The 21,815-nt window shown below is 40.4% G+C and overlaps 2 protein-coding genes across 5 annotated transcripts in view; one reads left to right on the top strand and one right to left on the bottom strand.

The window, feature by feature from the left end:
• The window catches only part of fchsd2 (FCH and double SH3 domains 2), a 62,253-nt gene that overhangs the window by 16,725 nt on the left and 23,713 nt on the right, over nt 1–21,815 (bottom strand). For 3 of the 4 annotated variants that reach the window (XM_019274639.2, XM_010742809.3, XM_027280381.1), the window contains exons 4-13: nt 17,661–17,740; nt 16,828–16,972; nt 16,526–16,659; nt 15,154–15,208; nt 14,795–14,923; nt 9,445–9,567; nt 8,518–8,613; nt 7,360–7,434; nt 2,112–2,228; nt 1,912–2,016 (exon numbers count right to left, since the gene is read on the bottom strand). In XM_019274639.2, coding sequence (XP_019130184.1) covers nt 1,912–2,016; nt 2,112–2,228; nt 7,360–7,434; nt 8,518–8,613; nt 9,445–9,567; nt 14,795–14,923; nt 15,154–15,208; nt 16,526–16,659; nt 16,828–16,972; nt 17,661–17,740 — 1,059 coding nt within the window. The remainder of the gene's footprint in view (nt 1–1,911; nt 2,017–2,111; nt 2,229–7,359; nt 7,435–8,517; nt 8,614–9,444; nt 9,568–14,794; nt 14,924–15,153; nt 15,209–16,525; nt 16,660–16,827; nt 16,973–17,660; nt 17,741–21,815) is intronic. The other variant, XM_010742810.3, reaches the window with a different exon arrangement.
• The window catches only part of p2ry2.1 (purinergic receptor P2Y2, tandem duplicate 1), a 42,677-nt gene continuing 29,492 nt past the window's right edge, over nt 8,631–21,815 (top strand). Inside the window, exon 1 of the mRNA XM_010742807.3 lies at nt 8,631–8,751. The gene's annotated coding sequence lies outside the window, so the exon portion shown is untranslated. The remainder of the gene's footprint in view (nt 8,752–21,815) is intronic.

Below are 21,815 nucleotides of genomic sequence, written 5' to 3'. Positions count from 1 at the left end.
CAGATACACCCGCTGTCCCCGTTATCAAAACCCGCCCGTAATGTCTTTTGTACTGCTTTCTCATTCTTCCTCGTTACAAGATATATATCAATTTCTGCTGAACTAACTTTGTAGTGATTTATGAGATGGGTAACAGCCTTTTGTGCTTAAACTTGCATTTCAGACACGCTGCTTTTGAAACACAAGTTTTTAGCTGATGATGACACTGAAGATGATACTGATGGAAAACCCGGATAGAAAAAAACACACCATGTATCTTAATTCGCAAATTCTAAATATAGGCCAAGCTTTATTTTCTTGTTTATAAGGTGCTACTGCAAGATGCTTGATGGGCTGAAGTTGGGACTTTGTGTAAAAGGGAAGAATGGCGCAATCACTATCCAGATAATGCTGTAATCAAACCCGGATAATGTCTTTTGTACTGCTTTCACTCCCTTTATAATTCTGTGATAAGAGCTCTGTGATGAAGCCATTTGTACAAAATGAGCTCATGAAATATTCATCATCTTACTCGAGGTAATGCTGGCCTGGGAGAGCAAAGAATAGCAGACAGACAGTGTGAGACACTGAAACAGGGAGGCAGAGAAAGAGGGTGGAGAAGGAAAAAGGTGGAGCGGTCACATGTTTGCACTAATTATTTTTGCAGACAGTGAGATCACACTTTTAAAACGTAATAGTGTTGCGAAAATATTCCTGCAGTGTAAGTTAGACTGGAATAACAGCATGTTAATCGGTTAGGGCAGCAGTAAAGTGACATAACATATGCTTGGCCAGTAATTTGCCACAGTGGATATATAATAATATAGTGATCACACAGAGGTTTTACATCAGAAGTGAAATGTCTTTTGACCAAACCTGACAGCAGAGGGTGCCAGATATGTTCAAGTCTGATGACAAAGGTAGTATGGAAGCAAACAGGCAGCATTAAGGAGAGTATGAGCTCAGCAAAGTGAAGGAAGAGATTGAAATTGGAGAGCAGAGATGATATATAGACTTTTGTGAGAGAAAAGAGACAGAATAGAGTTGAAGATTATGAGAGATGATGCAGCGATCTGACTCAGTGCATGTGACTGGTTGAATGTGTGAGAATCAATACATAAATGATAGATACTGCATCTCTGTGTGTAGCTCTGCAAGTGGAACGGCTGAGAGGTGAAGAAGGAAAAAGAGAGGGAGTGTTTAGATGAGAGGAGAAAGAGAAAGAGGAGTTGAAGAAAGAGGGGTAAAGCTAAAAGTCATAGTATTATTTGTGATATTTGGATATAATACCTCATATTTTTATAAACTGTATACTTCCCACAAGGAGCACCTGATATAGACACAAACAAGTTTTTTTTAAATGCAGCAAAACTGCCACTGTTCACAAATATTTACCAAATATGTCAGCCCAAACGCTGAGCAGTGGGAAGATGGGACAGGGCTGAATTTTATGTTGCCACTGAAACAGACAGATTGTTTGCAAGGCTGATGCTGCACTGTTGTTACAACAGGAAGTGAGTTTATGATGATATGCTACATTTACTACCACCACAGATTTTACAGTGTGGATTTTAGGGAAATAAACATTGATCATTTGCCCAAGACACAGTCCCCACTTTTTTCCTTGAACAGACTTTTCTCTATTTGTCGTGACTGGTTACTCTAACTTCTCACATAAATATAGTATCTATATTCAAGTTTGTTTACTTAAGGTTTGTTGGGCATGAATCATTCATCTATTTAATTACAGAAGAGAAACAACCTCTATAAATCTGTTCCCCATACCTTCATATCCAGTAAATGCTATTAGAGGCTGGAGTCTAGCCTAGGCAGGGAGAACATCCAGACTTCATCGAGACAGTGCTAAGGGAATATATCCTATTATTTAACCTCTGTCAAACAGCATTGTGATCAAAATAAATGTGGACAGACCTCAGCTTTGCGCATGTTTTCTTTGGTGTCTTCAATCTTCATCTCCAGGTCTAGCCTGCCCTGCTCTGTGGGGGGCAAACCATGGCTCTCACACTCCTCCAGACACTGAAAACGACACACACAATCACACAGCTTGATTAGAAATAGTGTATATTTGTATATGTGTCAAAAATATGAGTGTCTGTGTGTATCCATCATACTCTCTTATAATGTATGATGTTCTTATGTTCTCTGGCGACTCTGGTTGCCCATTTCCTGGCCTCCTTGTTCAGACTGTGCTCCTCCGTCGTCCCCGTCTCCGACTCCAGCTGACGACTCTAATATAGACAAACACACATAGACACCCATAAGTACACTGTCTGCGATAACGGCACAAGGTGTGTGATACGCAGGAGCTGTTAATTAAGTTAAAGCAAGTGTGAGAAAATTTGTTTCTCTCTCACATAATTAATACAGCGTGTGTTGCAAGGCTCTATTGTTATCCCCCTTGGAAGGAAATAGCTGCTATCAAAACCACATGTGGAAGAGCAAACGTGTGTGAGTGTGTGTTTTGTGTGTATTACCAAGGCAGAGATGGAGGATTTTTATTTATTTATATGTTTTATTACATACAAATGCACACATGTGTGGGCCTGTCGAAGACTCTGCATGGCTTTGCAATAAAACATTCAACATCAATTATGATCATCTGGCATTTTTTCTTCATATACTAATGTATTAAATGTGTCTGAAGTTCCAAGTTTACGTCACTGATCTACAACTTAACAATGACAGAACCAGCCTACATTTTATTTCAAAGGTCCTGAGAAAGTATTTTTTCAGTCAGCGTCTTACTATGAGTAATAGGATCCCACATCATTGCATAATGTTATATTTTTTGCTCTGTGCTCTTCTCACCGGCTTAGTTGGGAAAAGGTGATGTCATGTACTGACACATGTTCTGTGCACTATTCAGGATTTAGCAATATTTGATAGCTGACAGTTTAATATTTAGTGTTCTGGTTAAACCACACCCACACAGTCCCGATGAAGCAGATTAGCTTTTAGATTTGAGTTTTTGAGAGATATTATTAGTACCTAAAAGTACTTTCTTTACTTTTATTGTTTGTAACTTTTCATTTATATTTGTTATGTTATAGAAATATAGAAAAAAAGCCACATTTTCAGTGTTATTATTGTCCAAAAAAGTGGCACTCAAATTTTCAGTCTTCAAATTTTCTCATTGCAGGAATAACACAAAAAGCTCCTTTCCATGTCATTAATTAAAACTATGTGATTATATATGCATGTTCTTGATAGAAGTGCAAAGATATCTTTTCTATCCTTTCATTTTACAATATTTACATTGTATATGTCATGTATCTATTCATGTTATTCAAAAACAAAATGTCATCTGCACAACTTGCTGCTAAAATTCTAAAAGGTCACATTTATGATACCTGCTGATGTTTTTTTTTATTATTTATTTGTTTACAGATGTGACTCAGACTTCATCTTTTCATTACTGACTACCATAAATCGAGGGAGGTTAGGGAAACAAAAAGGATGTTTTTAGCACTGTATGTAACTCCGTAAATTTGTTGCAACCGTTGCTTCAGTTCCTTCAGCCTGTGTTATCTTATTATCAAGATCAATGCCTGATCGTCTACATGTTCCTCACATTTATATAGCACTAATGTATTCTGTGGCATATATGTGTGGCCTATAATGTTAAATAAATGAGCAAAAATCTAAAGTATGGCATCGATTCTGCCTAAAGATAGAAAAAGTTCTAACAAAAACAAACTGAGCCTGAGGATGGACATACATTCAGTGTCACTGATGTGTGTTCACAGACCTGAGAGGCTGGGTTTTCCATAATCTGATAATAAGTGTGTTACCCAGTCTAAAGTACACGATATTTTAATTACCAGTTTCCATGCACATCATATCTATTAATTATGCACTGCTCCAGTAACAAGAGGCCATAAATCTGGCTAAGTATAGGTGTGAAACGAAGAGTATTACATGGGAGATTTACAGCTTAATTACATTCAGGCAGGGAGTTTAGGCAGGGAGGCAGAAAACTAGATTTGAACAGTGGCTCTAAACTGACATGTCATGGAGGAAGCTAAGCTAATTTGTGCTGTGATAGTTTGCTTAACAGAGAAAACAGTAAATAAGAGTTTCTTTCAGATGGCCTACCATCAATGTGACTACTGGCATGCAAAAAACTGAATCTTCTCCTTCAGTGACTTCTTGTTTGTTTCGATTCCTCATTCTCTTCATCAGGTTTATGTTTACCCCTGAAGCTGGAAAGCCCCTAAATGTTCTGCTGGTCAGTGTGAGACAGCTGATGAGCTAGTTAGGTGTGAGCCAATATAGGCCATTAAGTGATTAAACGAATATATATTTTTAATTTTTCAATTAACATGATGTAGTGGCGACCTTTAGCAAATATGACCTATGTTAATCAGATTGCATTCTGAATGTGTTAATGTGCCAATGTCAAATATTCATTTATTAAATCAGGGTCACAATGATAAACCATTAGCAATTACTGTGAGAACAGGCAGAGTTATGGCGAGTCAGTCTGCCAGCTAAGGGAAATGAGAAGTACAGCCCAGTGTGGAGTGACTGTACTGTACTTCAATAACAATCTTCACTGTCATAATAACAGTCATCTAGAGTACTGTATAGAACAACTGTGTTATTCTGAAACCACAGGGATGAATGGGTGCAAATAAACTCAATGTCTAGTTGTCTGTGAGAATGTGAAGTATAGACTACGGTGGGAGGAGAGTGTGAGTTTAAACGTCTAATTTCTTCGCTTTCATTAGTTTAAGACGCATATAACACGCCGCGTGTTGTTTGATTCCAGCTGAGGACTAAACACTTGTTGTAAGTCTTTCCTGTCATGTTACTGCAAGGCTCAGAAAAATGCACCAAAACAGCTCTAAACCCAGTGATATTTTTGCCACAATAACAAGCTACTACTGTCTACTCTAATGCATGCTTGCATCATTTTACACAAGTCATCGGCTCCCATTGTTTTCTAAAAAAGGATCTCTCTGCACAGCTTGCAGAGACATACTGCTGTCTTGACTAATATGGTACAACACGTTGAACAGCACCTGTATCACACTTAAGTCGCGGCAGCAGTATTTCTATGTAAGCTGTTTTAACTCCAAGGTGTCTGCACCAGAAAGGCAGCAGCGCCTTCTGACTGTGACAAATGCGTGGCTATGATTAGACACATTATGTGCAATAATAGCAAAAAAGGAAAAACACATCAAAGGTGTGTTCCTAATAAACCAAGAGGAATAACATGTGTACTGAAATTTTGTTTTAGTATTTCTGTTTCATAGGTTACTGCTTGCAGATGCAGAATGAAACTTGCTTCAGTGTCACAATAACTATGTTATTATATATATTGATATTTTCTCTATTTAGAAATAACTAGTAACATTACTGTTTAGACGCTGATGACTGCATTTCCAAAACATTTGTTTTTACCACATGTCACCTTTGCTTGACATCTGTCAGCTCAGGCTAACATAACACGCTTGAGAAACAGCAGATAACAGGAACAGGCAATGTCCAGCATCTGTCTCACATTCCACTTTTGACTGTCGCCAGAGCTCTGCTAGTTTTACTGCACTTCTCTGAATAAAAAACTGAAGTTCGAAGCCAAGAAGACGAGTGTTTGGCCATTTGATCAATAAATGCATCACTGCAAACTGCAATGCAAATGCAAACCTATTGTCTGATACAGTATGTGACGGAAATTTACATGCACACACACATAAATATTATTTAGCCAAATAATCACGAACGTAATACAAGGGCATCATATCATACACAATTTGACATAAGCAAAGTAAGTAAATATAAGTGCAAAAATAAGCTATTTACATATTTACGAGCTATAGTACCACCATAATCCAAAGATCTGGAGGGAAAGAGTGAAAGAGAAGGTCAAACATGCCACACATATTGACTGAGTGCACAGTGTAGGCAGAGGATGCAGTGTTGTTGGAGAAAACCGTGGACTGTGATCACTCTGTGCAGCATGCATGGGAATGAATTACAATCTAATATGTTTCAATATATTTCTTGCCTTTTTCCATGATGGTCTAAAGTCGCTAAATTTAGCTTTTTAGGAATAAAGTTGCTGTGAGGGTTTGAAAAGTCACTAAATCTAAAGAGAACCAAGTTGGCAACACAGACTTTCTGTGATTGATTTTGTGTGTGTGTGATGTAGTGTACAGCTTGTGCTGGTGCCACTTTGTACACCAAACAATTAAAATAATATATATTCCATGACGCATAATAATTTTATTTGTAATGTATCCCTGATGTTTTATCTTTGTGCCCCATGAGCTAGTGTTATTGTTCCCAGGAAAAAAGGACATCCTAAATTCTGAGTGCTGCCTCCCTAAAAGAAAAGTTATACTACGGTTATGACTGAATATATTCAAAGCAGTAACTCAGAGCCTCACACATATTTGTCATGTTTATTCTTATTTTTTTACACCAGCTGTGGTCATGATGTTATAGATGTTATTGAGACCACACCTGTGTGGCTAGGGTGCAGCATACGACAATCATTAGAGCATGTTACTATGACAAAATAACTTTCAGAGTAATCAAGTAAAAGTGGAAAACTTGCATTATTTCAATGGTTATGGATCTGACCACTATTTTCCAAGATGAGCCAAGTTACCTAATGTGAGGCTGTGAGGAGTTTTTCTGTGTACACACACAGACACACTCATTGTCCCCTGTGTATAAAAGTCTGAAGCTGGCAGGGCATGCGGTAATGGCCAGACTACATTCTGTTTAGGAAGAAGGATGGGTCCACGCTGCTTGACAGAAGGATAATGGGAATGTAAAGGTTACTTTTGTTGACTTGCTGTACTGTCAGGGTTAAATCATGGAAAAAAAGCTGCTGTCCACCGGGGCATTTCAGACGTATGCAGTCTAGTTGGGAAGACAGTGGTATTTATTGTATCGCTGGTTATTGGGCTTCTCCTCCCAAAGCATGGATATATATAATCATTATGTCATGATCGCAGGCAGAGAAGCCTTTAACGAGTTATTGTGAGCATGTATTGTTAGTATGAGTGTTGATAACCTTTCATCAGTTTTCAACACAACATAATATGTGATCTTTCATCTAAATCTAATAATATCTTTGATTGTGCACATACTCTAGACTGATCGTGATGCAAAGCAGCTTGTCTGCACACAAACAGCCACTTTTGTCAGTCACAAACATCTTTTTTGTAAATCAACAACAACATACATACACAGCGTTTCATATATTACCACCGTCAAAATGTAAATGTCAGTCATAATACGAGGTGTTAACAGTTGAACTGCATTATTTATAGACATGAATGGAGTGGATGATCCATGGTTTGTGTCAGGAATGAAGATGGGAATGCTAACAACAGTTAAGACTACCTGTGCCAGGGTCATTCTCATGGCACTGACGGGCGACGGCTCAATGTCCACCAACTGCTGCACCGAGCTCAGAGTCTGGCACACATACACACACACACACACACACACACAGGCAAGCACCCGCGCACCCACACATTCGAGAGGAGCAGCGCAAGCACACGGACACACAAATACAAGGAGGAGGGTTAATGGAAAAAAAGTATAGGGAAAAGTGTTAGCAAAGGTTGAACAGGATTAGGAAGACACAGGGAAGGACAAGTACATTGTTGTTTGTGGAAATGTTAGAGCACCAGTTCATGTAAATAAAAGGAAAGGATCAGAGAGGGAAAGAGAATTTGGCAGTGAGAGAGAGTGAAAGCGGGAAAGAAGCTGAGAGCACAAAATGACTCAGACACAAGAGAGGAATTAGGAACCAATGTCCACTGGGAAACATCTCTTTAGCCAGTAATACCAAACAAGGCCCAGGAGGCACATTATGCTGAGTTATGATCACACAGACACTGATCGATTTACAACAATTTGAAATATTTTGAACATTCAAGACCCAAACACGAAAAATCAGCTTATGTAAATGATGAAAAGAGAAAAGTTCCCAGTGGACGGATAACATTTGATGCTGAAATGATTAATATTAGAAAAAAAAGTAGATTCATGCTTCTGTCATGCCGTCACCAGACACAAGTTAACTGGACAACTCCATCCTGATGTAAAGATATCTCCAAAGGCTGGGAACAAAAGAGCCAAGATCTCTCTGGAGAATAAGAATGATCAGAGCTTTGGCTCTCTGATTTCCACCTTGGCAAGCCTCTCAGCCCCTGATATATTAATGGGAATGTCAAAAAGCATAACAATAAAGGGTTTCAGTGCTTCAACTGCTTGAGATGAACCAAGGACTGGCCACACATGTATAACACAATATTGGAAGAAGAGATGGGTAACACCCACATGTGCCAACACAAAGGGATGATTACTATCTGTGGGTTCTGTGTAACTTTCTTTGGATGGGAGAGATGGAGCGGCTATCCTGCGGTGTGAACAGGTTCATATACAAACAAGACATGTTCAACAAGAAACTTCTCTAAACAAAAGTTGCTGCTAAAGGCTGCATGCGTACGGATATAAATACAGTGGATGCGTGTGTAGCGATGTTCGTCTCACCGTGTCACATTCGCTGGGCTGGAACTGGAAGTCGTGTGCTTTGTGAAACACTGGGTTCTCCTGCATGAACAACTGTTGGTTGAACTCTTGTATTATCTGAGAGAAAGACAGAAAGACGTTGTTAATCCTGGTCGTGAAATCAATATTGGAATGCGTTGCTGACCACAGCCTCGGTTTCCTCGTAAAGGAGCAAGCTACAAAGGTTGTCACAGCCACTCTTCAAGCCTACAGTGGGTGAGTATTCCATATTCACACGTAGATTTTTTTGGGTTCACTTTAATAGCATCCATGTGAAGTTTGTGAGTTAGGTTCGGAGTTTAGCCAAGTCATGTTCCTTTAGACAATAAGTACAGAAAGTAATACAACTCTATGTAAGTATGAGCCCCAAAAGCAGCTATATAACACTGTCGAGCAGCTGCAAGAGATGGTGTATTGAGAGGTGTTGAAGTGAGTTGTTCTGCCAGCTAGCCTGCACACATTGTGTTGATGAAAACCAATTATTGTGTGGCGTTTTGGTTATAAATCCATCCTTCTCCTTTTGAGAATGCTTTGAGCTTTACTTGGAGTTGACTGAAAGATTTCTTGATTGTTTCTTATACACCGTGTTTCAACATTTGTCTTTTGGTTTCACTTTGCAAGTGCAAACAATGCTTCAGAACGCCAATCCAAGACAATTCCCCCTACAGTGTCATTTAAGAAAAACAGTGCCTAGTAAAACAAATCAACTCAAAATGTCAAGGTGTCCTCTTTATTTCACTAAAGAAATACACATTGTTTTGGCAAAATCGAGCAGATCAAGCACTCTGATCATGCTATGATGTCGAGAAGTTGATGGATTTTCCCCGCTGTGCCTGTTTTTTCGTTTCTACGAGCACTAACTCATAAACGAGTACAGAAGGTCTGTGTCTCTCACCACATCTGACTCACCCTGGTGGATTTATCCAAGAGGAACTGGAAGGTGTTGTGCGTGGCTTGGGAGGCCTCGAGCTCAGTACGACACAGTGCGACTAGGTAGTCTTTCACATGCTCATAGATCCTGCCATCCAAGGCCTAGAGGGCAGAGAGAGAGAGAAGGACCTAGGGGTTACGGTGAATAATGGATTTATTCAGTGTAATTCCATAATCCTTAATAATAAATTCAAGAGTACAAGAGAATCAGGAGGAGAGGCCATGGAAGAGACAGACAGAGGGTCAAAGAGAAGGTGAACAAAGCCAGTTAATACAAAAGCTTTAGCAATATACTCGTGAAAGGTCACAGGAAAGTCGTTTCAGTGTGTGGTGGTTACTGTAAGCTAAGCGTACCTGAATGCTACGAGTAGCTGTGCATGTTCTGTTCACTCGCAAAATAAAGTAATCAGAAACGCCTGTGTGGGTGTTTAAATAAAAGTTAAAAATAGTGATCAAGTGTTAAAACTTAGTTTCCCACACGCACACATCTCACCACTGGCCTTGGCTTCCCTGCCAACCTTGACAAAATTTATAGGCGTAGTGTGATATGTATTATATTGCCTTGTGCAGCAGAACACAACGATGGCAGAAAGTCAACGTGAGGACAGAAACCGAGCAGATGTTTTCTTTTGACAGCTCTTATCATTACAGGTTCTGATTGTCTGATATAAAAACATTTTAATGAAATATGCAGTCCAAATGAACAGCCTTTCTATGGGGAGGCTGGAGCGGTGCTGCCAAGCTGTGAGCCACGTTGCCAAACAGACAGATCAGACAGGAGAGAGAGAGAGAGAGAGAGGTTAATAGAGAGGAGGAAGAGGTGGTAAGAGAGGACGAGTGAGCATTTGAAAAGGTATAAAAGAGTGAGAGAGAGAGAGAAAAAATGATTGTATAGGGGACGTGTGAGTGTGTGTGAGAGTGAGAGAAAAGTGTTCTTTGGATAGCGTTCTAACAGCTGCAGGGGAAGGTGAAGGGGTTCAGATTCCAATTCAACAAAACACAGAGACCGCAGACACACACACACACACACACACACACACACACACACACACACACACACACACACACACACACACACACGCACACACAAACTCACAAATACTCAGACGCTCATACTCTCTTCTAGCAAAAGTACTGTTTAAAAGCTAACACTCTCAAAAATCTGTGCTCACTCTGAGCTGGCCAGAGGATGTTTTAGGCCAAGACTGCAACCTCCCACTAACCTCTAAACAGACTTCAGTAAACACAAATAAAAACATGTTTTTTATATGCACATAAATCCCACAAGTGAACCATTTGCACACACACACACACACACACACAGACTACAACAATGGGAAACTGAGAAGGAAGTTATGTCATTAAGGGTGTGTTGTTGGCTGACTTCTTTCTAAATGTTCCCTCATCACACTGCTCATTTCCTCCCTCCCCCTTTCTTTTCTTCCTCCCCTCCTTCTTTCATCCATTTACGGTAGTGTTGAAATGCAGTGAGTCAGCTTCCAGAAAAAGCCCCGTCCCCACATCACTGGTCAGCGTGTGCGCGTATGTTTAGGTTGAATGACTGCATCAGCCCGAACAATCAGTACAGCACAGGGGAACAGACAGGGCAGGAGAGGTAGAAGTGGACTACAAGTGTGTGTGTGTGTGTCTCACAGTTAGTCATAAGAGCATCGGCTACCAACAGCAGAGGGAGATGTGGAGCAGTCTGTTCCTCCACTGCCCTTTCACTATGACTGTCGCATTGACAAGGACAGTAGCTCTCAGTGTAACATGTTATTCCTGCAGCTACAGTCAGTATTTATGAAGTTCAGATCTAAACAAGGCTTTCAGTTAGTGTTTCAATGAAGTGTCCTCACCTCTAGAAAACCACTCCATTATATTCCAGACAGATGGTCACAGTCAGTTCATTATCTGGTTATATATGGTTAACCTAAAAAGAGCATAAGTGGTGGGATGTAACTAAGTACATTTACTCTCTAAGACATTTTTTTTCCTGTAAAAATGGCAAACATTTCAGAAAGCTTCCTAAATATTTGGATTAACTCTTAATAATTATTATAATTTGAATTTATTTATAAGAATTTTGAGATTTAAGACTGTTGGTGGGACAAAACAAACATTGTGAAGATGCTATCTTGGGGTCTGGGTAACTGTGACAGCATTTCTCACTATTTTCAGATTTTTTACAAACCAAACAAACTGAGAAAATAAGCACATCAATCAATAATACAAATAATTAAAGGTTCTATACAAAATAGTTCAAACTAGATCCATCTCAACCAACTACAGCAATAAAATGCTGCTTACAAATGAATGCATGAGTAATAATGATCTAATGATAGTGAATGATCTAATGATGATGACCAGTTGGAGCAGCCATTTGTGTCGTATTAATACTTTAGTCTGTGTCTGTGTAAAGGCAATTCTGAGACATCTTTCAAAATACATTAAATATGTTGGAAAATAGTTGCTGAAAACATGTGAGAAGACTTTGAACTATCTATTACTGAAATGTGGAGTTAGAGGTTAAAACAGTTTTTCATCAGTTCTCAGTCCAGGATTTTGTGGGTGGTCCTAAAGGGTGGCTCGATGACATGCTGAGGCCACCCTGAGCATACCCCTGCACCCCGAGCAGAGAGATAGAGATTAATTGATCTCGCTTAGAGTGTTTAAAAGTTAGTCATGTCATTTTCTGAACTCATCTGACACGTTTGTCGCTTTAAAAATTGCTGCTTGACTAGGCGTGGCTTCAGCACATTCCACTCCACAATCCTGGAGCTGAGAATACTGCTCATTTTTACCTGATTTTGACACCTGATTTCATAAACTTGTGTCTGGGTGGTTAATAACACTTTCTTCTTTGGTTAGACAAACTCAGAACACATTTATCCTTGCTTTACACAGACTTTAAGGAAAGGGTCTTCTGCTTGTTACAGATTAGCCATGGCCATGTTCAATGAAATGTGTTCACGCCAATGCAAAAAGGACAATGGAATTCATAAGAGGAATATTCAGTGTTGTAAACTGAGACAGTGCTAAAAAGCCACAATGAATGGATAAACCCAGAAAACTGGGTTATTGTTTTCTGGGTTGCATTGGTTATGCATATATTCTATGGCTGCTATTATGATGTCTGGAACTGTGAAAAGAAGTGGTACTTTCTTGTGATGCAAATTTTGGTCCCAGTGCTGGAGCGTTGTTATCGGCGACTTTCAGGTAAAGACCTGTAAACACCACAAATGTAACTGCAGAGGAGCGAGAGAGGGTGAGCAGATTGCTTCCCTCTGGCTATGTCCCTCATTCTCTTTGTGTGTTTGCGTACATGTACTTGTGTATGTGCATGTTTCCCTACAGTCCTGTCCTTCTGTCACAAGAAGCTAAGGATCAATTATTCAGAATGGCCTCATAGTATAGATGCTCATACACGCCTAGGGCTGAGTTTGTGAGAGTGAGGGAGAGGGAGAGGGAGAAACAGCTTATCTGAAGAAAATACACAAGAAGAGGGAAAAAAAGAGAAAGAAACAAAATGATCAACTTGGACAAGAAAAACAAGTTGTCACGCTACACTAATGTGCATGTCTACACACAGTGTGTGTGTGTGTGTGTGTGTGTGTGTGTGTGTGTGTGTGTCAGCTGCCAAATCAGAGTCATGTCTGAGACCAATGACAAACGTGTGCACATCAGACTGAGTGCCAGACTGACATGTTTGTACAGTACATAAAAGGATGACATCACCTGTTTGACTTCACACAGTGGCCAAGGCGTGTCTATGTGCACAGCAGTCTGTCATTTTGCGTGTGCAAATGTGCCTGTCTGTCATGTTCACCTGTGGTGTCTGTCTGCACATGAATATTTACATTATTATCAGATTAAGGCGACACTCCGAGTATCATCGTTAGAGTTTTGGTGGATGGTCAGACCTGGATTTCTTGTCTTGTAATCAGAGTGTAATGTAGATATTTCAGTCAGCTGACGTCCTGTGTTTTAATTCTGTGCATGCACACAGTGTTACTACACACAAACAGCAGCTTGCTACCACTGATGAAAAAAGTATGAAGGGTGACAGTAAATCACAACAGCTAAAGCTAATTTGCTTGTTTACTTACAGTGATCACTAAGATGACCATGTTAAAGCCCCAATGTGTAACTTGTCTGCCATAAAATAACAGATTTGAAATAATGTTGTTGCTACACTGACTTGTAATCAAATGAATAGTGTCTCAGTCATCACTACGCGGTGCCCCATACATTAGTTCTTGTAACTTCAGCACTGAGTCAGACACCACCAACTCATTTTGGTGAAACTTTTATCCTATTTTATGTAGAAATGTTTTCTGGTTTTCCCTCAGATGTCCTCCGGCTGCTCCTCATAAGCTCTCAGATTTGCAGTTTCCTGACGGACAGTAAAACAGCTGTGAACTATAGCTGCTGTTAGCTAACGTTAGCTCACTTTGTTAGCCGGGCTGCTGAACTGTGAGCTCAAAGCACAAGGGGAGTGTTGCTAACATAAGTACATAACTAAATACACGAATACAACTATCTATATTTACCACAGGGGTATTTGCACTCTGAAACTGGGTGAATTAAATCGCAAAATTTCCACCAATTTCTACATAATGTTCAAATTCAGTTATGCACAGTTCCATGTCATGTAAAGTGCCAGATATGAAACAAAAAAAAGAAGACATCACCGATATAGCAAGCTTATTTGCATCTATCCTCTGATGACCTTTTGTGATTAAAATGAGAAACTAAATCAAAGCCATCTGAGAACTCCTCTTGGTACAGTTCATTCAACGTTGTGCAAATTATAATTTCATGTCTACCAGTCATTTGGGAAGGATGGCTCATTTTGCAGCATTTCTCTTCACATAAGCGCCTTTTCAAATAATAAATCCAGAGAACTCTATGACTTTCTTTGAAGACTCAAAACTGTGAAATCATAACTTTTTCATGTATGCTTTACCCCCTCCAACTACTTCAGTGATACTGAAAGGGAGTCTGACTTTGTGCACTCATAAAAGGAAAACATTTTATCCCAAATTGAGCTTGAATTTAAAGCAGCTCTCCACTTTGAATTTTCAAACCAGAAAATGTGTCCTCGATCTTGGAAAATCCCTTTGGGTATTATTAGTATGCAAGTCTCTTAAGTCAGTAGTTATAGTAAAATAAAATGTCGTTAAGGCATTGCAAACTGCAGTTTCAGCTGCCTCTATTTTACACAAATGTGCAGTTTTACTAAAGTGTCCACATTTACAGGAAAAGACGAGGATTCTTTCTCACATCACTCACATCTTTCAATTCTTTATATTCATCTTCATGTAAATACCTGTATGCAGTGCAGTAGATCTGTATGATAGTACCGGTCGTGGTGAGCGTTGGCAGCAGCTAGCGTTAGCAAGTAATCATTCCTGGCCTGTGTTGCCTTGGAGTTACAGTCGCTTCTCTTCGCTTTCAACTGGAATGAGACAGAGACAGACAGACGATATTACAATACTGCATCACAGTAACAGACTGCAGCTTTAAGCTTTTAAGAGGAGTACATGAGTCTCTTTTTAAGTTCTGGGCACATTAGTGAAGCAGGGAAAAACAATAATTTCTGTTTGTGCATCATGAAAAGAGTCCACTTGAAGGATCTGCCTTAAGAGGGAACGACGGTGTTGTGTCCTTTTGTATGAGCCCTCTTACCTTTACACTTGCTTTCTGTAAACTAATTCTTGACTGGAAAAGACCCAGTTTGGACCTGAAAAAACAGAGCAAGAACAAGCAAAGAAGTCTGATATATCATTTTAATTTTAACAAATTGAAGATTTTGAAGTTATCCATGTGTAAGACACATTTTTTGACACCCCTATTGGCATACGATTAAATACAAATATTAAAACCAAGGTAAGGTAAAGAGGTGAAAAAGATCCACTCATTTCTACAACATCATAACTCTGATCTCTAACCTCTGATTCAGAGCAGCCATAATATATTGACCCTGAACAGGCTGGAGCTTGACAGCAATAAATCTCAGCCTGATCCAAGCACTGTGATTTATATGGATGGACTTGCCTGATAAAATGATGGAGTAAGCCTCTGTGTGTCCATATAGGCATGTGTGTTTGTGTGAAGCTTTTTTGTGCTCCTGTGTATTAACTCTCACATACAGACGCAATAAACATCACAAGCGTGTGATAATGTGCGTGAGTATGTTGTAAGTGGTGTTAAAAGTAAAAAAAAAAAAGGTGTGCGTTGTGTTTTTGCATTCACACCTATTTCGTCCTGTGTGTTCCTGTGCCCTACAATGACTAATGTAATTTCTACTGAAATACACACACACACACACACACACACACACACACACACACACAGCAGCAATGCAGTAATTCTTGCGGCTGTGTGCTTCTACTGAGTGATAGAGAACAGAAAAGCGTTGACTGGCCAGTCGATGTGGGCGCTAACTGAAGCCGAGAATTCAATGGAGTGAAAATGTCACCATGGCTACTTCTACCTAGGGCTCGGGGCGAAGAACAACACTCATCAGAACTGGATCCATTTTTGGTTGTAAGTGTAGAACTGCAGGCCCTCAAAAAATATCTGATATAGCTTTTATTTGTCCTTCAAAGGGAAATAGGAAACACCAAAAATGTGTCTTTTAAATGTCTACAGACAAGATTCAGGTTTTGTTTATTGCTTGGATCTACACCAAGAAAACTGCGCCCACTGGTGTTGCCAAACTAAGATTCTGTACTTATGCTCTTGTGGTGTTTTGCTTCCTTTTTATCTGTATCTTCTTTGTCTGGCTCTCTCATAAACACCACTATGTGCAGTGTGTAATTGATTGCTTCTTTCAGCCTAATGATGATGTTTCTCCCTCTTTTTCTCTCTATCTCTCTACAAACACACACACACACACACTCTCTCTCTCTCTATGAGGTTAACCAACTTTGTTTTCGTGATGGTATTCTTTCTGACAATGGAGACCATCTGTTTAGACACTGCAATTTTATTTTTTTATGCACATCCCTACCAACACACACACACACGCACGCGCACAGCACCGTGGTGAACTCACTTGGCCTCTATGTCTGCCTTCTCTCGTACAGCGTGGGCAACCTGCTCACAGTCGTAGTATTTTTTCTTGGCTTTGGCCAACTCCTTCACCGACTCCTGTAGCTCTGCTTGAATGCCACTCAACTGATCTATGGTCTGTGAAGGGAAAAGGGAAAACAAGACAAGTTGTTAGAGAAAGAGCAGACCGACATGACTCACATTAACTCGGTGTGAGTACATGGGAGAGCGTTGTAGAGAGGCATGGGGAACAAAGACTGCTTCAGGAAACTATGACTAACTCTCACAGTCCACACATTCACTCACCTTTTTGAGTTGCTGCTCCTTGTAGAGTCTAACAGTCTTGGCAGGTTCTGATACTTGGCTTTTGTAGTTGTCACACACATTGAGCCTGGACTGGCTCACCTGCACCGTGCCTTCTAAGTAGGACCGCCACACTGCATACACATTCCTAGTTGGAGAGAAAAGCCACAAAGAAGCTGAATGGTGCTGTTCTGTAACTTCAAATGAGCAACTGGCTAGAAAAACACCAAGTTTACCTGAAGTGTGGCTGATTTTTTAAATTCCATACATTACCATGGATCTGACAAACTGGGCACAAACAAAACTAATGCCAGTAAAACTGTGAATTGCAGAATTAATGGCTGGTTTTCACAATAAGTTGGATCCAGTTTGAGGTTTTGTATTTCAGTGTCTCTGCCTGTTACCGTAAATGACTCATACATGCTCTGGAAACCAGAATATGTTTTTTTTATATTGGCTCTTCGTCTGCTGCAAATGACTGTAGGTACAAGACCAAAATGAGTTTTTAGCTGTGAGTTATATGGGGAATGTGGCTGCATACTTCTATATATCACATGCAAAACAACAACTGAGGAGCTTTAGGAGCTTCCTCGTGTTCTCGATTTTTACATATAAATAACTCAGGTCATCAGAGTGTGTGAGTGTCATCAGAACTGTTGTATTAGAAATATGGTTAAAAGTTAACTTCCTCTTGGTTATATTTATTTTTAGCTCTTAGTCACGGTCACGTATGTGTGAGTATTTGTGTGGGGGGAAAAACACATTAAAAAACATACACACACACATACATACACACATTTATGCACACACACACACACATCCATAGACACACCTACCTGTAGTCTGTTCTCTGGTCATCAGGGTTGATTCCAGGCCAGTCTCTTTTTAGGTACTGACTCGCTAACTTCTGCAGAGCCTGAAAACACAAGTGTGAAAAATTAGGCACTGTATGTGTGTCTAAATGACAGTAACTGAGGTAAGAGACTGTAAGAGACTGTAAGAAAATAAGGGACAAGGTAAGGCCAAGAACACATTCTATTAAGCCAAATATTTTCTTTATTATTTTATCAAGTGCACTTGTAATTTATTCATTTAATCCATCCAGTAATTCTGACCCATATCTGAATTGAGTTCAACTGTGAACTGATCAAGAAGCATATGTAGTGCAGCTCAAAGAAGCTTGTGCTCTGATTTAGAGCAGAACTGTTGATGAGTATTATGTTCTCAGTGTCTGATATACAGAGATTTTAAGAAACTCCCAGAAGTCTCTCATAACATAACTTTTCTTGCCACGTATAAAGTGGCAAATATTGGAACTCTTATAGAAGACTGAGGCAGTAAAAACTAACTCTTGGCTATCATCTAGTAAGTTTTACTTCACATCATGTACATGTTAACAAGAAGGTAACCAGGTCATGTCTTAACTAGCACTGAGTATGAGCAGCTGATTTGGACTTGGGTGCTGTTTTCATTTGAACATTTATATTTTTCATACACAGCCAAAATATTAAATCCACTATATAGTGTATCAACTGTGTGTCAGCAACACCGAATCAGCCAGTCAGCTCCTGTGAGTACGAGCAGAAACCCGAGGGCTGCAAGAAAGCGTAACCTACATCCTCTGGACTGGGTCACTGTGTCAGCAGCGACAGCTCGCAGACACTCTGCCCCTGTGTGCCTGTGTTTGAGTATGTATTTGTGTGAAGGGGATGGGTGGGAGAGCAAATCCTCATTAATAAATCAGTTATTAGGAAACCAGAACAACAGCTACAACAATCCAATCAGCTTAGGGACACACTGATACTCCATTTCTCCGAGCCTCATTTGTCCCTTTGTCGCCCTTCTATATAAATCTGCTATGTAAATCTGGTTTCTCAGTTCTGTTTTCAAATCTCCTTGTCTATCTCCTAATCATCAACACTCCGCTTATGTCTCTCTCCATGCTTCAATCCCCATTTCTAACACTACAGTTCTCACAGACCTATTTTAAGATGTTATTCTCTCGCTGCCGTCATCGTCCCCCTAACCCGTTCATTTGAATCTCCATCCTCTCTCCACTCTCACTCTCTCTAACATCAAGCTTGGTTGTCTTTGTTTGCACATTTCCATTCCTCTCTCGCTTTCTCTCATTGCGCCCTTTTTACCTTCCACAGATGGTGAATGAGGCCATCAAAAAAAAAAAAGAAGAAGAAGAAGAAGAACAACCACCAGTTCTTTCTCTTATTCCCTGGACCTAAAAAATTTGGAATTCCCTGCAGCTGACACACAAGTTTGTGTCCTGGGGGAGACAGTGGCCCAGTGACCCATCGTACCCACCAGCTAAATCTTTAGAAGAAGGGAAGAGCTGGGCTTTTTCGAGAAAACAGTCAAGGCTTAATCCAATAACATTTGCTCCTTACCTAAGCAGTGTTTCTGTTTGAGTAAATTGGCAGCCGGTGGTGGAGTAAATATTTTGTAACAGATTAAATTGAGTGTAGCGGTCAGTGTCAGAGCTGCCGTGTAGATGAATGTAGCTTACATTAAGGAGAAGAGGTAACCTATTTTGAACTAACTGTATTGGTTAACTCAGGAAATTGTTGGTCAATGTCAGTCCCGCTGATGTAAGCTACAGTGAGGGGTGTAGATTCACACACACACACACACACACACACTCAAAAAGAAAGCCATGGCATAGAAACTGCCCTGTCCAATGCATGAGGAAACACGTTTGCTTCGAGAATAGTCAACCTCTCTCTCTCTCTCTCTAGGGAAGGGTGGAGTGGGTGTGGATTGTTTTGATGAAGACTGTGAGAGTGTGTTAGTGTGTTTGTTAGAGAAAGAGGAAGAGTGTGTTAAGGAGGGCTGGACAGAGACAACATTGACATTGCAATAAAAGTGCGTGCCTTCCTGCTGCGTAAACAGGGTTAATTTGTGTGTGTGTGTTTGTGTATAAGACACATGCGTATGTGGCGGTAGTAGGAGCTTTTGATGTCCGTCACTCATTCGAACAGATGTGCGTCTACTGATCTTGTGGGCGTGTAAGTACTGCAGACTAAAATGTGAATCCATCTATCCTAGTGGGAGTGATACTGCCACCATGGCTTTATACTGACCCCATCAGACAAGACACCGAAAAAACCAACCACCTCCATTAACTGGCTCCAAAACATTTTTTAATGTCAGCATACATCTTAAATGAGCCTATGGTGACAGACCTGTCACCTGAGCATGAGCAACGACAGCTAAACTTGGCAATGACTGAACGGTGAGAAGCACACAGAGTGACTGATTTGTGACGCCTTCACTGAGCCGGTGTTGGCCCGACTTTGGAGAATTTCTGATGCTCGTTCCTTTTTCCCTCCTCTCCTCCTTGACGACTTCTTCTTCTATTCCCCCCGGTTTTCCTCTCTCCTCGACATCCTGTATGGCTCATTCCTCTCAATCTTCCACTGTCGATCCTCTCTCTCCCCGGCTCCCTTCTTTTTATAGGACACCTCTTCCCTCCATCCTCCTTTCTATGCTGTCATCACCTGACAACCACCTGAACTGCACGTTGCTATGGCAACCCCTCTTGCCCTCCCTGTGTAGTCTGGGTAAGGTAGAACTGTTCCCCACACTAACACACATGCAGCGAAACAGGCGCATGCACAAGCATCCTGTTTTTGTGATCCGGGTGGCACACAGGGTACCCAGACAGCAGGATATCCTGAGACTGTGTGTGTGAGAAATGTTGGTAGACAAAGAAAAAGTCAAATAAAGAGGAAGCCAGGCAGAATATTGTGTATTTCAAGCACGTACGTTAGTACGCTAACAGCCTGTAATTATTTTCATTATTGTAAATCAGTCTCTGTGAGTTAATTTGTGTGTTCACAGCTACATCCTGGCATTCCTGGCATGGGAGACACTACAATTACAGGTCAAAATAAGGTGACATAATTGTTATTCATTGGCCTGAAATGCGACTGTGTTTTTTTTTTTTTTTGCAGGATGACATATTTACTGTTGACACGCTGTCTCATTTTCCACACCCAAAATTTGTCCAGGCAGGCCTTAGCTGTCCAAACAAGAGCAACTGATGATTACATTAGAGCAAATTTAATTGAGAGGTGCTGTAATAAATCACATCGAAATCATAATTTATTATTCATTCATCCCTTCACAACTCTGCTCTTTCCATCTATCCGACACTCTTCTCTGAGCTGCCAAACAACTCCGCAGACAGTCACCTTGATACTTCAGCCTTCTGTTTACTCGCTCGCTCTCTTCCACTAACTCATTTTCTCCCTTCTCTAGCTCAGTCACTTTCTATCTGCTGCCTCTCTCCGGTTTGTTCATGCCTTCGTGTGTCTTTCTCAACTTCCTCGCAAATCAATATACTTGATTTTCCTTCCCCTCTCTTCCTGTCTGCACTTTCCTGCCCCGAAGCTTTCTGCCTCATTGGTGTGTTGTTTTGGATTGCGTTAGAGAGACTATAGAACTACGATGCTTTCGTTTTCAGAAAAAGGAAGATTGCAACAGACAGCTATGATGTGTTGTAAAAAGGTATTGCATGGGATGTACACGTGTGTGTTTATGTGTGTGAGAGAACGGAATAAAAGAGAAATCACAGCTAACTCTTTCCTGTTCTATGACATGTTTTCCCTTCGTTAACCTTGTCAAAATCAATGTAGATCAAACATCGGTGCCATATTGGATACATTAGAGACAAACAGATAATTAAGGAGAGGAGAGGAGAGGAGAGGAGAAAATGCAACTGGATTACAAAGTGTGCTGTACATTTACGGATCATCTAGCTATTTCAACCTAAGAATTCACAATTTGTTTAGAGAGTTCACAGAGCATGAAACACACCCATAATGCTGAGGCTGATTCACATGCAACAGAGGACTATGGGTGTGCAGAAGGACACTGACACGCAGCGACAGCCACAGCAGGCTGGCCTTTTTGGGCAGTACACTGAAGTGTGACCCCAGCCTAAAACTATTCCAGTAATGTTGATGGTGGGAGGGGAA

The sequence above is a fragment of the Larimichthys crocea genome, chromosome VII (assembly GCF_000972845.2).
Source record: "Larimichthys crocea isolate SSNF chromosome VII, L_crocea_2.0, whole genome shotgun sequence".
Lineage (NCBI taxonomy): Eukaryota > Metazoa > Chordata > Actinopteri > Sciaenidae > Larimichthys > Larimichthys crocea.
The sequence above is the reverse complement of the archived record's forward strand: the minus strand, read 5'-3'. Positions and strand labels throughout refer to the sequence as shown.